The sequence below is a fragment of the Eubalaena glacialis genome, chromosome 3 (genome assembly GCF_028564815.1).
Source record: "Eubalaena glacialis isolate mEubGla1 chromosome 3, mEubGla1.1.hap2.+ XY, whole genome shotgun sequence".
NCBI classification, from domain to species: Eukaryota; Metazoa; Chordata; class Mammalia; order Artiodactyla; family Balaenidae; genus Eubalaena; species Eubalaena glacialis.
This window is the reverse complement of record NC_083718.1, coordinates 150,767,005-150,782,865: the sequence shown is the minus strand read 5'-3', so window position 1 is coordinate 150,782,865 and position 15,861 is coordinate 150,767,005. Positions and strand designations below refer to the sequence as shown.

General features: G+C 41.7%; 1 protein-coding gene across 1 annotated transcript in view; it reads left to right on the top strand.

Moving 5' to 3' along the window:
• The first annotated feature begins 824 nt into the window (after positions 1-824).
• Positions 825-15,861, top strand: part of SCP2 (sterol carrier protein 2) — a 154,989-nt gene continuing 139,952 nt past the window's right edge. Inside the window, exons 1-3 of the mRNA XM_061186583.1 lie at positions 825-1,007; positions 12,889-12,946; positions 15,447-15,518. Of these exons, the coding sequence (XP_061042566.1) occupies positions 939-1,007; positions 12,889-12,946; positions 15,447-15,518 (199 nt within the window). The 5' untranslated portion in view covers positions 825-938. The remainder of the gene's footprint in view (positions 1,008-12,888; positions 12,947-15,446; positions 15,519-15,861) is intronic.

The following is a 15,861-nucleotide window of genomic DNA, read 5'->3' as shown; positions in this document are numbered from 1 at the left end:
ATCATGAGAAGCACCTTGGTTTACAGCATGAGGTGAAACAAACAGAGCATGGTTCTTGCTTAACCTCAGCTGCGAACAGGCACGTGGGGCAACTCACATTTTCTGCCACCTCAGGGGTTCTTCTAATATTGATTTGGGGGTTACAAACACATTTTTGTGAGCAGGAAAATCTGCAAATTCAAAATCAGCCAATAAAAAGCATCAACTGTATATATCCACAGTATACTTACATATATACATATTCCTTCTATTCAGTGCGAAAGGCTTTGTTTCTATCACCTCGTTTAATCCTCACAAAACAACACATGAGAATGAGTTTCAGAGAGGTTGAAAAAGGTCACAGAGCTAGTGACAGAACTTTGGTTTTCGTTTTAGACATTCATGTAATAAAATCCGCCCCCCTCCCCCCAGTGTACAGTCCTATTTGTTTTACCCGTGCAGTGACTCTTCTAACTACTATGACCAACAGGATACAGAACAACTTCAACACTCCGAAATTCTTCCTGAGGCTACCCTTTTGTGAGTCCGGTTTCTGGCCAAGCCCTGCCCTCAGCCTCAGGCCTTGCTCCAGGCCACACTCCCTCTCAGCATAGAGAACCTAAACCTGAGGGTCTGGTACCAGGCTATAAAGCTTTTTTGCAAAGGCTGAGTGGGCCTGGGTCTCCAGCCCACCTGTGAACTCCAGCCTTGTCCCCAAAGGATTCCCTAACCCGCCCCGCCCCGCCAGGCCACCGTACGCCCACGCCGCAGGCGCCTCGGTGCACGCGCACGCGCACGCGCGCGCTCCCACGCCTGCCCGCCCCGCCCCCTGGCCGCCTCCCGCCCCGCCCCCGGTTCTAATTGCTCCGGCGCAGCAGAGGTTTCAATAGGTCTGCGGGCGCGTTAGGCCAGTCTTTCCTACATTAGCTGCGGCTCCCGTGCCCAGAAGTGTCCGAGCCATGCATGTGGACATCTCACAGTCTCCGCTCCGGAACCGGGTGTTTGTGGTGGGCGTTGGGATGACCAAGGTAAACAGAGCCGTGGGTCCCCGGAGGCGGGCTCCCTGCTCTGCTCTGTCTGGGTGAGGCCTGGGGAGATTCGAGGTGACCGGGAACCGGGGGTGGGGGAGGGTGAGAATCAGATTTGGGGCTGTGCGTCGGTCTGTCCTTCCTACCCGGAGGGCGCCCGGGGCGTCCCACCGCGCAGCTTGGCTTCTTGGCCCTGGGGGCATCAGAGTGGCGACTCGGGTGGGTTGTGATGTAGGGTCTGTCTGCGGGATCGTAATATCGCAGGGTTGTTCCAGCGGCCATATCTTCCTCCTTTTTTCCTTTTCTCCCTGGGGCGCAGTTTGTGAAGGACGCCCTAAGATGACCCAAAGTCCGCACCTCCTTTGAATCTGGGTGGAATCCTAAGATGTGTGGACCTCTGACGGAGGCAAGGTCCGCCTCACACCCGAAAGGAAAGCAGGTCGTGAATGTCGCCAGCTCTGCACTTCCAGTAATACTCCTTGTAGGATCCCTTCTCAGGGACAGTTCCAGTGTAGATGAGGAGGAGAATCATTAGTGATGCTCAGCGTCTCGGCACAGGTGGCAGGTTTTCTGGATCCTCCGACCTTTGTTGTTCCTCAAGTGGTACTCTTCTTGGTACTCAGGAGGCCAGAGACTCCTGCAGTCTCACTTCTTGACATCCTCACCACCTCTGTGCTCTAGTGATGCCAAACTGCTTTTAGTTTCACCCCAAACTTTTTTATGCCTCTGTTGCTTTGCTTTCTAGTGTTTTCTAGTGTTAAGTAGTGTTTTTCCCACTACTTAAGACCGTTTGTCTTCACTGGTTAACTTATTTGCATTTTTATTTTTTTTAAATTAATTTATTGACTTTTGGCTGCGTTGGGTCTTCGTTGCTGCACGCGGGCTTTTCTCTAGTTGCGGCGAGCAGGGGCCAGTCTTCGTTGTTGTGCGCCGGCTTCTCACTGCGGTGGCTTCTCGTTGCGGAGCACGGGCTCTAGCTGCACGGGCTTCAGTAGTTGTGGCACGTGGGCTCAGTAGTTGTGGCTCGCGGGCTCTAGAGCATAGGCTCAGTAGTTATGGTGCACGGGCTTAGTTGCTCCGTGGCATGTGGGATCTTCCCGGACCAGGGCTCGAACCCATGTGCCCTGCACTGGCAGGCAGATTCTTAACCACTGCACCACCAGGGAGGCCCTTATTTGCATTTTTAAAAGATCAATTCAGACCTTCTCCAAGAAGCCTCCTCTGATCCTCCTGACTTTCCCACATGTTAACTTAGTACTTACTATTTTATCTTGAAATTCTGTTTTTATGTCTATATTCTTCTTTTGCACGTAAGCTCCTCCAAGGTGAGTACCATGTCTAATTCATTGCTGTACCTCTAGCACCTTGAAAATGCCTTGTGCCTGAAGACCTCAGTGAATGTTAGTTGAACAATATTAAATGGATATGCTTTATGAAAGAGAGTTCCTAGGGGAAGTTCTCTTTCTGAGAAAACAGCCTTAAACTTGTTCTTATCTTACCCAGTGGGCTGAGAGTACACAAAGCAATCAAGACGTGTAAGTAGAAAAGTCAGCTAATATGTTATGAAGCAGATACTTGGAGATCATCTATTGTTTCATGGGAAAGGGGACTTCTGGTATAGGTGGACAGTAAAACCTTTTAAAGTATGGTATAAATACAGTCAGATCCTCCACCACTGGCTGTTAAATGTCTGGTTATATTAGCTATATAGAAAAGCACTGAGCTTTGGGAAGTAGGAGATGTATTTATTTTTCCTCAAGTCGGGAGGTGGAGGTGTGGGAGGTGTTAGTTACAATCTTCAGGGAAGAGGTTGGGACTATGGAGAGCAGCTTTATTGATGTGCTTACTAGGCCAGTGTACTTCTCTCTGGGTTTGATCTTTTGGAACTTGGGGGAGGGTTTAATGAAGAGGGAGAAATTTAGCAGATAATACTTTAAGCTCTGTTGGTAGATCTCAACTGGTTGTGGTTCTTAATTTGAATAGCTGAATTCCTAGACAACTTGAAGTTCTCTTAGTGAGGTTTTATTATCCGTGTAGGAAATTAATTCCTATGGTAAATTAGAATTCTCATGATGCATGTCAAGAGGTTTTAACACAACTAAATCACAACTACTACCTGGCTGACAGCAGGCCGAGTCCCTTTGCTTATGCTGCCTACCTCCTGATATGCCCTCTTTTCATCAATTTAAATTCTAGCTATCTTCAAGAACTGGTCTCTCTTAGTCTGTTAAGGCTGTATAACAGCAATGCCTTAGACTGGGTGGCTTAAACAAGAAATATTTATTTCTCACAGTTCTGGAGGCTGGGAAGTTCAAGATCAAGGCACAGGCAGATTTGGTGCATGGTGAGGTCCTGCTCTCTGGTTCATAGACAGCTGTCTGTGGCAGAAGGGGCAAGGGAACTCTCTGGGCTCTTTTTTATAAGAGCACTAATCCCATTCCTGAGGGCTCCATCTGCATGACTTCCCAAAGGCCCCACTTCCAAAAATGAAGAATTAGATTTGTGAGTTAGATATCAATATATGAATTTTGAGAGGACACAGACATTCAGTCTATAGCAAGAGTCCAAGTCCTGTATTTTCTTAAAACTTCCTCAGACTGCTCTAAGTTACGTTGGCCACTTTTTTTTTTTGGAAATTCTGGTGCCATTATAGTCAGGACCATATAATTAAGCATTTGATTTTTCTATACTTTTATATATAATTCCACAGCCCACAGAAAGAAATATATCTTACATCACAACTCCGTACACACATGCACTCACAAAACTGAAACAAGCTTGCTAAAGCAACACTTATTATTATGTGTGATGAACTCTTGATATTTCCTATTTTGTTTCATTTTTTAAAATGCTGATCACAACCCACAACCCTTAAAATTAATTTTGTCACCCTCTACAAACCTACGGTTTAAAAAATATTACATTATCTTGTTTAATCCTCACCATATAAGGGATTATTATTATCTACATTTTATTGTCCATCTTTGTGGCTCAGAGGGGCTAAGTAATTTATCTATCTTGATACTGCTCCTAAATTTTGAAACTGCATTACTTAAAATCTCATGTTTCTTCCATGCTATCTCTAACACACATTAATGTTATAGGGTAGTTAATTCATCATTTAAGAATATATTCAATAAACATAGTATGTGCTATATGCTAGGAGTACAAAGATGAAAAAAGCAAGGTTCCTGTTCTTAAGGAATGTATAATATGGAGGAGGAAAGGATAAACAGGTAATTTAAATACGATGTATTAGGACATTTGGATAAGAATGGCAGGTTGAAAATATGAATTTATCTCTATTGATGCTTTCCAAATACCACTAAAATGGCAGTAAGGGTGAAGTGACTAGGAGAGGAAACAATAGCAGAAAGATGTCAGAAAAACATTGGATGATTAAAAGCTGATGGAAAAGTGGTCATTGACTCTGAACAGAGAAACCCACAACCCAAGTTCCTGAAGAGGGGTTATATTGGCTGAGTCTTCCTGCAGAACTCCAGAAGGCTCAGAACCTGCATGTACTAGATGCCAAGTAAGGTGGGGATGAGAGGAGGGAAGGAAAACACTTCTATGGAATAATTGGATTCCAAGATCCTTTTTACCACTAGGTGACTATCCCTTCCTTGTCAGGGTATTGGAGGCTTGTTCTCTGGAGAAACTGAACAGATGAGTCTCTAGAATCATCTGACCATTAGGCTTACTGGAAGGCGGGAGTGAGGCCCAAGTTGAAAAAAAGGGAATCAAGTGAAATTCTGGATACTAAATGATGGTACTTCCCAGCCCTGTTCCCAGAACACTGGCAATCAGACACATACCAGCTTCCTGGCAGAGGTTTGGAAAATTATGTGAAATGGCTCCAGAGAAAAGCCAGATTACCACTCCACTCAAAGTGCAGGATTTTCTTGCTTCCTTGGAGGGATATTGCTTCCATTCCAAAGCATACCAGACCACCACGGTATTTCTGAGAACCCTCTTGCATTCTTCCGTGAACAAAATGTGGGGTTTTGTTATCCTTTTTTTCCGTGCCTGCAACTGGTCTGGCACCAGGACTTTGATTCACGGTGCGTGGTGGTGAATCCTGACTTTACAGTGTTTCTCCTCTTTGCATCACCCGGCCTTCTGCTGCTGTCACAGCCACCGCCCCAGCGTCTCCTGGAGACCTGGGTTTCCAGATCTCACTGCATGCGCTGGAGTGCTGGAGTTAACCTGTTGGTGCCTCAATCTCGGCTATTTGGGGTTTTCGCACTGTGGGACCCCCGCCCCCTCTTGGCCTGGCTCCAACCCAGCCCAGCCTCTCGGGGGTGTCCACCCGCCTCCCTGCCTCCGCAAGCAGAGCTCTGGCATCAGCCTAAGGCAAGGAGAGCAGACGCCTGGTTGCTTTTGATCTCATGTTTTACTCTTGGACCTCTGTTCTTCCGAGGATCACGTCAATTCCCCGGGTGTCACGCACCCCAGCAGGCCTCAGCACAGACACCGGCCCACCCCATGCAGGGATCCGTCTCACCAGGAAAACCCCACTTGCCTGCGATATTTGGGACCTTCAGGATGACTGGATTGCGGGCTCTTGATCTTCCTAAGCAATATTATGGAGAAAAACCATATTTATTGTCATGTAGGATTTGGTTCTGTGGGTCTTTTTTTTTTTTTTTTTGTAAGAGAACAAAAACTGGTTAAATGAGGTCTGCTGAAGTTGTGACTTGAACCACACTTGACCCTCCAGCAGGTAGGAGACAGACCACTTCACAGTCCTGCCTCCCCATAAGGGCGGGAGCCCACACCTTCTTCCTCCCAGGCAGGAAGTGGAAGCCACCTTGGCTGGAACAGCCTGCCACACCAAGCAGACCCCAAGAGCTGGTCATTGTCCTTCTGGGCAGGTCTCTGCCCAGCACATCAGCTTCTCCATGCTACATGTTGCCCAGTTCTTCCGTTTGCTGCCCCACCAGAAACACTGAAGACTGAGGACTGGAGCGTCTCCTTCACGGGTCAGCTGCTCTCAAGAAGGACCATGTTGGCTGGGCCATTAAGCTGCTTCCCTACTGCTGTCCCATAAACCTGTCACTGGAGGGGCTCCGGGACAGCCCCACCCTGCATCCTACCCGTGTGGACTGATGCTTTTGCAGAAAGGAGATGCCAGCCATCATCGGAGCACTCAACCGCCAGCAACTCAGCTGAGACCCCAGCAGGGGTGCGGGATGGCCACTCCCACCCCACTGGCTGCCGTTTCTTCTTCCTCAGTCACTTGCTTGGGCTAAGGGGGACTGCAGGATGGAGTGTGAAGCCCAAGTCTGTTTCCCGACCTTATTTATTGAGGAGTGCCTCTTCCCTGTCCTCCCCAAGACAGTCCCCAAACCCAGTGTGCACCAAGTGGGGCTTGAAGGATGAAGCTGCTAGGCCCCAGGCAACTCTTCTGCAAAGTGACCTGTCCTTCCACCACAGCGTCTCCAGGACACTCCTGTTACAGGCACTGCAAGGGACCGACTTCCAAAATGTACATCCTGGTTTACAATTAGCCTTGAGGGACACATCTTCCTGGGAATTTCTGTACAGATGTTAGAATGGCTGATATGGTAACTTAAGTTTGCCTGTTTATGTAGTGAGAATTAGTCACTCACCAAACCCGTCTGTACCTTCCCTTTAGTGTGTTGCTTCCTTTTTAATAATGTCAAGAGCTGCCACTGTGTGGTACTCAAGTGAAGCCAGTATTTAAGGTATTAAACTTCAGCCTGAACTCTGTCACCCCCTAGAATCAGCCCAGACAGCTGTATCCAGGGACATGGGGCCACTCCCTCAGCTCCTGGGAGGCGCCGTGGACTTAAATGTGTGCTAGGTGGCTATCTGACCTCACTGTCTAGTCCTGTGTCATGAATCTCTTTGCAGAAAGTAATGTATTTGTGCTTTAAGTAAAATTTGGTTTTGCAAAAAAAAGTGCAAGATTTTAATGCACTTGAATATAACAAGAATATGAAAAGTTCATTGATATTGTTTTAAATGCAGCATTGCAACTAACCTGTAAGAAACTCCCACTTGTCAAGTTTTAGTGTAGTATAAAAGAATATCCACAATTATGTAAAAAGGCTATTAAAATGCTCCTCCCTTTTCCAATCACATATCTGTGTGAGGTCAGATTTACTTCATAGACGTCAACCAAAATAGCATAACGCCAAACGCTGAATGAAGAATCAGCTGTGAGAATTCAGCTGCCTCCTGTTAAACCAGACAATAAAGAGAATTGCAGGGGACTTCCTTGGTGGTGCAGTGGTTAAGAATCCGCCTGCCAATGCAGGGGACATGGGTTCGATTCTAGGTCCGGGAAGATCCCACATGCCATGGAGCAACTAAGCCCGCGAGCCACAACTACTGAGCCTGCGCTGTAGAGTCCGCGAGCTGCAACTACTGAAGACCGCGTGCTCTAGGGCCCGCGTGCCACAACTACTGAGTCCGCGTGCTGCAACTACTAAAACCCATGCACCTAGAGCCTGTGCTCCACAACAAGAGAAACCACCACGATGAGAAGCCCCTGACCGCAACGAAGAGTAGCCCCTGCTTGCTCGCTGCAACTAGAGAAAGCCCGTGCGCAGCAACAAAGACCCAATACAGCCAAAATAAAAAGAGAGAATTGCAGAAATACAAAACAATTCCACTCATCACTTTTTCGAGGGGGAGATATAGTTATTTTTCATAAAAATTATGTTAACATGTAATGGGTTTTTTTTTTTTTTGAGTGAGTTGAAAGTTATTTTTAAATGTCCTATTTTAAGTGCCAAGAGGGTAAATACTGGTAAATATAATCCTCATAATCAAAAGCTCTTTGGTATCTTCAGTGATCTTTAAGAGTGTAAAGCGGTCTTGAGACCGAGGGGTTTAGAGAATTGCTGGATCTAGTCATTGAGCACCAACAACTGTTAGCAACACAAAGAGCAAAAATAATCAGATGTTATATGCTTCCTTATGAAAGAATACACCACCACCTATAGTTTTGTCAGGGAGATAGAATGTGAGTCTGCAAGCTTCTGGATCCAGCTGCCAATGTGTGGGAAATAAAGAGAACAGAGGAACATGTTGAACTGCATGAGTATGCAATCTATAAAATCAGACTGTGGGAAGCTACAGGCCAAATGCTCTGGGTTCTTTAACAGATACATTGAGAGGAAAAGAAAGTAGTGGAGGGGAACCTGTAGATTAAAAGAGAATTTAAAAGGCTTATAAACACTTTAAAAAAGGGCTGAACTATAGTGTCTACAGATAGACACTTGGGTGATAAAACTATGAAATACTAAAAGGAAGTGATTATTGTAAGAATCAGGATAATAATTACTTTAGGGGTGGAGCGGGGTTGAGATTGGAACAGAGTGCTTAGAGGAGTTTGTGGAGGGGCAGGCAGGGTTCAATTTTTTAGTCTGGGTGGTTGGTGTCAAAGATAAAGGTAGACACTAGGTAAAGTTTTAGGACAGATTTTCATTAGTAATGTGCTATTGCAAAAGGGAAAAAGTCCAGTGTGAACTGAACTAACTTTATACAGATGTGACTGGGTATTTTAAAGGGATAATAAGGGAATAGGGAGGGTGGTGAGTAGGGACACAATACAGTAGTCCCTTGGTATCCCTGGGGGATTGGTTCCAGGATCTCTCTTGGGTACCAGAATCCGTGGATGCTCAGTCCCCTTAGTTGGCCCTCTGTATCTGTGAATGCAGAACCCACGGATGCAGAGGGCCAGCTGTAGGATCAGGGAAGTGAAAACTTAAATAAAGTGGGGAGAGGGGAGGCTAGTTCACATGAAACCCATCTGGATTTGCTAACTGGCGCTTACCCAAGCTTAGGCTCCTACCCTCCCACAGAGACTGGGAGACCAGCCCTATATTCAGGCTGGAAGAAGCAGTAAATTCTTTTGACAGCCTTGAGTTTTCTCAGGCAGGTACTTTAAGCGGGGCTAGGGTCCTCCTAGGGACTTGGCCTTGAGCAAGTTAGAACTCATAAAAACTATGTTAGTGTTTCAGTTTTTAGGCCAAGGTTGAGACCTAGTAGAGAAGAGGACTCAGAGGAGCTTGGCTAGAATTTGAAGGAGAGAATCTTTGTCAATGGTTACAAGAGTGTTTGCCTTAAAATAATTCATTAGGAGATACATGTGTGTGTGTGTGTGGTTTTCTGTATCTCTGTTATTTACAATAAAAAGGTTAAAACTTTAAAAATGAGGCAGTTAACTCCAGGAAAAACAAAGCAAAACAAAATTGTACAATAAAGCACATGTAATCATAGTATACAACCTGCCCCAATACTAAGAAACATTAACTTTATAAGGTAAGCACTATGTACTGATTTAATAAAAAAAATTGTGATTCAACTGTATAAGGAGGATGGGGGAACTGTAAATGTATATGTGAGGTGGCCTGAGAGACCTAATTCTCATTGGCCCTTATTAGAGACTATGATATAATTTCTTAAATTGATAAATAAAAAAATAATAGTATAAGAATATTTAGAAACATGGCATTTTATAAAAGAAGAAATATCTAAAAGAATTGAAAATGGATGTTTTGGGAGCAAGTAAGACTAGTGGGTGGAGAGTAGTGGAACAAGATTGCTGTGTTTATTATAAGCCTTGAGGTAGGTTTTTATTTTTATTTATTTTTTGCATTTCTTTGATTAAAAAAATAAAAACTAAAAAACAAATATAAACAGAACATTACCAGCACCTCAGAAATTACTCTGTGCCTTCTTCCAGTCACTGACTCCTTGCCTGCAAAGTGTTACCATTATCCTGACTTCTGACCTTTAATATCATAAATTAGTTTTGGCTTTTTCATTCAATATTATGTTTCTGGGATTCATCCTTAATTTTATGTGTAGTTATAGATTGTTCATTCTCATTGACATAACATAGTCCATTGTGTGGACATTCCATAATATATCCAATTTATTGTTAATGGACATTTGGTAGTTTCCACCTAAACATGCTTTTCATTTTGAAGGAGTAATGTTGTATGTGTTTGTTTGCTTGACTAATCTTTTAAAAACTGCCTTGATTTCAGTAAGAAATGAGAAAGTGCAGTCATTTCACTACCTGGATGATAATGTGGTTATTAATAGGTATTACTTGGTGGAGCCTAGTAGCACAGTACTCTCTCCTTACAGTAAGTGCTGTCTATACTACATGCTCTGATTGTAATTAGTGAACTGAAGAGTAACTACAGGGGAAATAGGTAATTTGGGGCTGCTGAATTAGGGAATTATGAAGGATTCCCTAATTCAGAAGTTATGAAGAATTGGGGTGGGTAAGAGGAACAAATGTTAAACGTTTTGTTTTGGTTCAGTTCAACAGATGTATTTTGGCACTGTGCAATAAAGTGTGGCATTTAAGTCTAGTATCTATAAAGTGTTTCAAACTGGGTTTTGTGATCCATTGCAGGGGTAGTGACGTCTGTTTAGAAGGTTGCCTCTAGCATTAAAAAATTGAAATAGAATCGAAAATACTGTATCAGTATAACAAGGATAAGTATTTCATGAAAATTTTGCTTCAATATGTGTCTACTGGGTCATGTTGTATGTTATTGTGGTTTGCAGTTAAAAATTTTTGAAAGCCAATTCTCGTTAGCACAACCTCTGACTAGCAGACCACTCCATCTTATCTAATTGATCACTGTATTTGGTAGATTTACTTCACTTATGCTTCTCAAGTCTCTCTGCTTCTTTCCATTTTTTCTGCTGCTATCTTAGTTAACTCTCACTTGGGCTATTTCAGAATTATGCCATTTGGTCTCACTGCCTCCAGCCTTGCTCCGTTCATTCATTTCTCAACATTGCATTTAGAATGATCTAACGTGCACGTCTTCTCAGCCCAGTCTCTCTCCCTCTTTTTTAAAGTAGGGCTTTATTTTTCAAAGCAGTTTTAGGTTCACAGCAAAATTGAGCAGAAAGTACAGAGGGTTCCTACATGCTCACTGCCCCCGACCCCTCCGAAAAGCCTTGCCCACTATCAATAATCAGCACTAGAGTGGCACATATGTTACAGTCAGTGAACCTGCATTGACACATCATTATCACTCAAAGTCCCTAGTTTACATTAGGGTTCACTTTGGTGTTGTATATTCTATGGGTTTAGACACATATGTGGTGACACGTATACATTACATCATCATACAGAATAGTTTCACTGCCCTGAAATCCTCTTGCTCTGCCTCTTCATCCCTCCCTCCCCTCAGTCCCTGACAACAACTAATTTTTTTTTACTGTCTCCATAGTTTTGCCTTATCCAGAATGTCATGTAGTTGGAATCATACAATATGTAGCCGTTTCAGATTGGCTTCTTCACTTAGTAATATACATTTAAAGTTCCTCCATGTCTTTCTGTGATTTGGTAGCTCATATCATTTTAGTGCGGAATAATATTCCATTGTCTGGTTTTACTACAGTTTACTTAACCTTTCACCTGCTAAAGACATCTTGGTTGCTTCCAAATTTGGCAATTATAAATAAAGCTACTATAGGGCTTCCCTGGTGGCGCAGTGGTTAAGAATCCGCCTGCCAATGCAGGGGACATGGGTTCGAGCCCTGGTCTGGGAAGATTCCACATGCTGTGGAGCAACTAAGCCTGTGCGCCACAACTACTGAGCCTGAGCTCTAGAGCCCGCGAGCCACGACTACTGAGCCTGCATGCCACAACTACTGCAGCCCGCGTGCCTAGAGGCTGTGCTGCACAACAAAGACAAGCCACCGCAATGAGAAGCCCATGCACCGCAAGGAAGAGTAGCCCTTGCTCGCCGCAACTAGAGAAAGCCCACATGCAGCAATGAAGACCCAATGCAACCAAAAATAAATAAATAAATAAATAAATTTAAAAAATAATAAATAAATAAAGCTACTATAAATATCCGTGTGCAGGTTTTTGTGTGAACATAAGTTTTAAACTCATTTGGTAAATACCAAGGAGCACAACTGCTGGATCATATGTTAAGAGGATGTTTAGTTTTGTAAGAAACTGCCAAACTGTCTTCCACAGTGGCAATACCATTTTGCATTCCACCAGCAATGAATGAGAGTTCCTGCTGCTCCACATCCTGTCAGTGTTTGGTGTTGTAGTGTATCTCATTGTTTATTTCAGTCTTTGTTTTTTATTTTTATTTTTAAAAATCCACTGTCTTCAGGATAAAGCCCAGGTGTCATAGGAGGGCATATAAGGTCACTTGTGAATTGACTCTAGAACCAGGTTGAAGTTTCAGCTCCACTGATTATTAGCTGTGTATCCTTGGGCAAGTGACTTAATCTCTGCCCTTGTTTTCTTATCTTAAAATGGTGATAAGAATAGTACCTACCTCTGAGGGTTGTTGTGAGGATTAAACAAGTTAATACATGTGAAGTGCTTAGTACAGTGAGTAACAACAGTAAGTGCCCAATAAATGTTAGTAATTATCATCGTTTGGTCCTCAGTAATTTTTCTGTCCTTATCACTTGCCATTTCAAATCATGTGTTTCAGCCTCTGCAATATAAAATTGTTTGCATGTAAAATTGTTATATTCTGTCATTTCCAGGCCTTTGCTCTAGAATTTCCTTTTCTTTCGCTTGGCTAACTCCTACTCATCCTTAAAGACTTAATTTAAACGTCAGTTCCTCTGGGAAGCCTTTCTAGTCCTCCAAAGCTGGGTAATTGTCTCTCCCAAATCATTCTGTACTTATGACACTGTGGTGTAATTGCCTGTTTTCCATTAGACGGTAAGCTCCCGGAGGGTACAAACTGTATATTATTTATTATTAGAGTCCAGAAACACGATAGGTGCTCAGTATGTTTTTGTTTAAGTGAATAGACGAATGAATTTCTGCAGTTCTCTGTTGTGAAAAAATCTAACTATATTTGTTTCTATTTATTATCTCCTTCTATATTTCTAGTTCACAAAGCCCGGAGTTGAGAATTCAAGAGACTACCCTGACTTGGCAAAGGAAGCAGGTAATACAGAACATTCAGATCTTTGAACATTGTAGTTTATTGTGTGGTCTGTCTTGATTGTGGAGCAGCCTTGCAACCTTAACAGGAAGCTGGGTCAAAGGAGATGTTTTAATTTCAGGGCCAAGCAGTCTAAGCTTAGGTATCAGCTGTTTAAGGGAGTGCTGGGAAACACAGGCTTCCCACTCATGGAGACCTTGGGAGCTTGGTGGTCCCATGAAGTTGTTCAGGTACAGTCCTCCTCCTAGGAAGCCTTCCGCTTCCTCCTATTCTTGCCAGCTTGTTGCCAGCAACCCAAAAAGGGTTACTGTGATTTTTAATTAGACACTGCTTGTCTCTACAAGTACCTTGTGCACTCAGTGTTCATAAATTAGGTTTCATTTCAACTCCATCATTCAACTCAGTATTTAGATATTACTATACAGGGAATCAGAAATCTCTGTCCCCCAAAAGGAAGGTTCATGAGATTTGATTAACTGATGCTGATTTTTCAGGTATACACTGTTCATTTAATGTTTTTTTTAATTTTTATTATTTTTATTTTTCTAAATTGGTTTTCTTTTTTTTAATTTTTAAATTTTATTTATTTTTTTATACAGCAGGTTCTTATTAGTCATCAATTTTATACACATCAGTGTATACATGTCAATCCCAATCTCCCAGTTCATCACACCACCACCCCCACCTCCCCGCAGCTTTCCCTGCTTGCTGTCCATACGTTTGTTCTCTAAATCTGTGTCTCAATTTCTGCCCTGCAAACCGGTTCATCTGTACCATTTTTCTAGGTTCCACATATATGCATTAATATACGATATTTGTTTTTCTCTTTCTGACTTACTTCACTCTGTATGACAGTCTCTAGATCCATCCATGTCTCAACAAATGACCCAGTTTCGTTCCTTTTTATGGCTGAGTAATATTCCATTGTATATATGTACCACATCTTCTTTATCCATTCGTCTGTCGATGGGCATTTAGGTTGCTTCCATGACCTGGCTATTGTAAATAGTGCTGCAATGAACATTGGGGTGCCTGTGTCTTTTTGAATTGTGGTTTTTTCTGGATATATGCCCAGTAGTGGGATTGCTGGATCATATGGTAATTCTATTTTTAGTTTTTTAAGGAACCTCCATACTGTTCTCCATAGTGGCTATATCAGTTTACATCTTGGTGTATTCTATTTTAATGTTTTTTTCTTGTGGCTATCTGGGATCATATTCTATATGTAGTTTTGTATCCTGATTTTTTAAAACTTATTATTATAAACATTTCTCCACTTAAAACTGGAAAAAATTAATTTTTGCATATTTCATTATATATTTATGCCGTAATTTTTGTTGGATATTTGCTTCACAACTTTTTGATATTTTAGAAGAATTATAGTAAACATATTATAGTAAACATATTTTAGAAGAATTATAGTAAACATATTTGTTCTCATCTCTAGTTATTGTTGAGGACAAAGCCTAGAAGTAGACTCACTGGAACAATGAACATAAACAGTTTTAAGACTCTTGTCAGATTATTTTTCAGACTGTTTATATTATTAGTTTCAGTAGCAGCATATGAGAATGCTCTTTTAAACATAATCTCATCAACGTTATTATAAGTAAAACATTAATTTTTTTGCTCATACATTAAGCAGGAAAAGATAACTAGTCTGACTAAACCAATCCCATAATCAATCATATATCTTCTTAAGTTATAAAAAACTTCAAAGTAATACATTCATATGGTTAAAACACACACACACACAGATGGCTTATACTTCCCAGGCCTCTTCCCCAGCGGGCAACTTCTTTTAACAGTTTTGGCTGTAGTTCTTCTGGTGATTATCTCCATATCTCTAAATATTTGTTCCACCACACTTATTCCAGTTTTTGATTTATCAGTTTTAGACGTCTGTTTGCTTCTCACTATGGTAGATGAGGATTTAGGTTACACCTGATCTCTAGTTTCCACTCTCCTCTTCCTAGTTTATTTTCATGATTTTTCTCAGTTCCTCCATTGGTCATTTCTGTACCTTTGGATAGCATCCTTAAAGCTTCATTTCTTTTTCCATAGAGAGGGTCATCTCTTGATCCTGGCTTTGTAAGATGACCGTATGAGTGCTCCCATACTCCCGCTCCTCAACAATAACATTCTATCCTATTTTGTCCTCTAGATGTACGATAGAGCCACAGAGATGAATAACACACCTTGACATTAAGGAGCTTTAAGACTCTTGGGATTTAATATATTGATATTTATAGTTAGGTGTACAGTTAGAATAGGAAATGTTAAATATCAAAAAGGCGGTATGAAAAAGTGTTACAATAGCTTAGAGGAAGAAATGATAACTTTTGAAAGGTAAGATAACTTCTGAAAGTCTGAGATGATTTGATGAAGGATTTGTCATTTGAATTGAACATAGACTAACTAGAGGTAGATTTATTCTGGGAAAACTCTAAACTTATTTTTACTCACTTAAAGTGCTATGTGATAATTTTTTTTGTTTTTATAGGCCAGAAGGCTTTAGCAGATGCACAGATCCCTTATTCTGCAGTAGAACAGGCATGTATTGGCTATGTTTATGGTACGTAGTAAACTATATATTCTAAAAATTACAGCAACTACATAAACAATGCAGAGGAATTTGTGAATTTAACCCTCAAAACTCAGAGTTCAGGGTCTTATTCTCATCATTCCTAGATTTCCCTTATGTGTCAGCCTAGTTTAGTATGTGTGTGTGTGTATATATATATATATATATATATATATATATATATATATATATATATATATATGCCATTATTGTACTGCCAAAACAGTACACTTTTTATTAAATTAAAACACTTTTTATCTTTTTGTTCTTGTGTTAAAATTTGTATTTATTGATTTTTTGTGTCTAGTAAAATTTTTTCATTAAGATTTTTTTC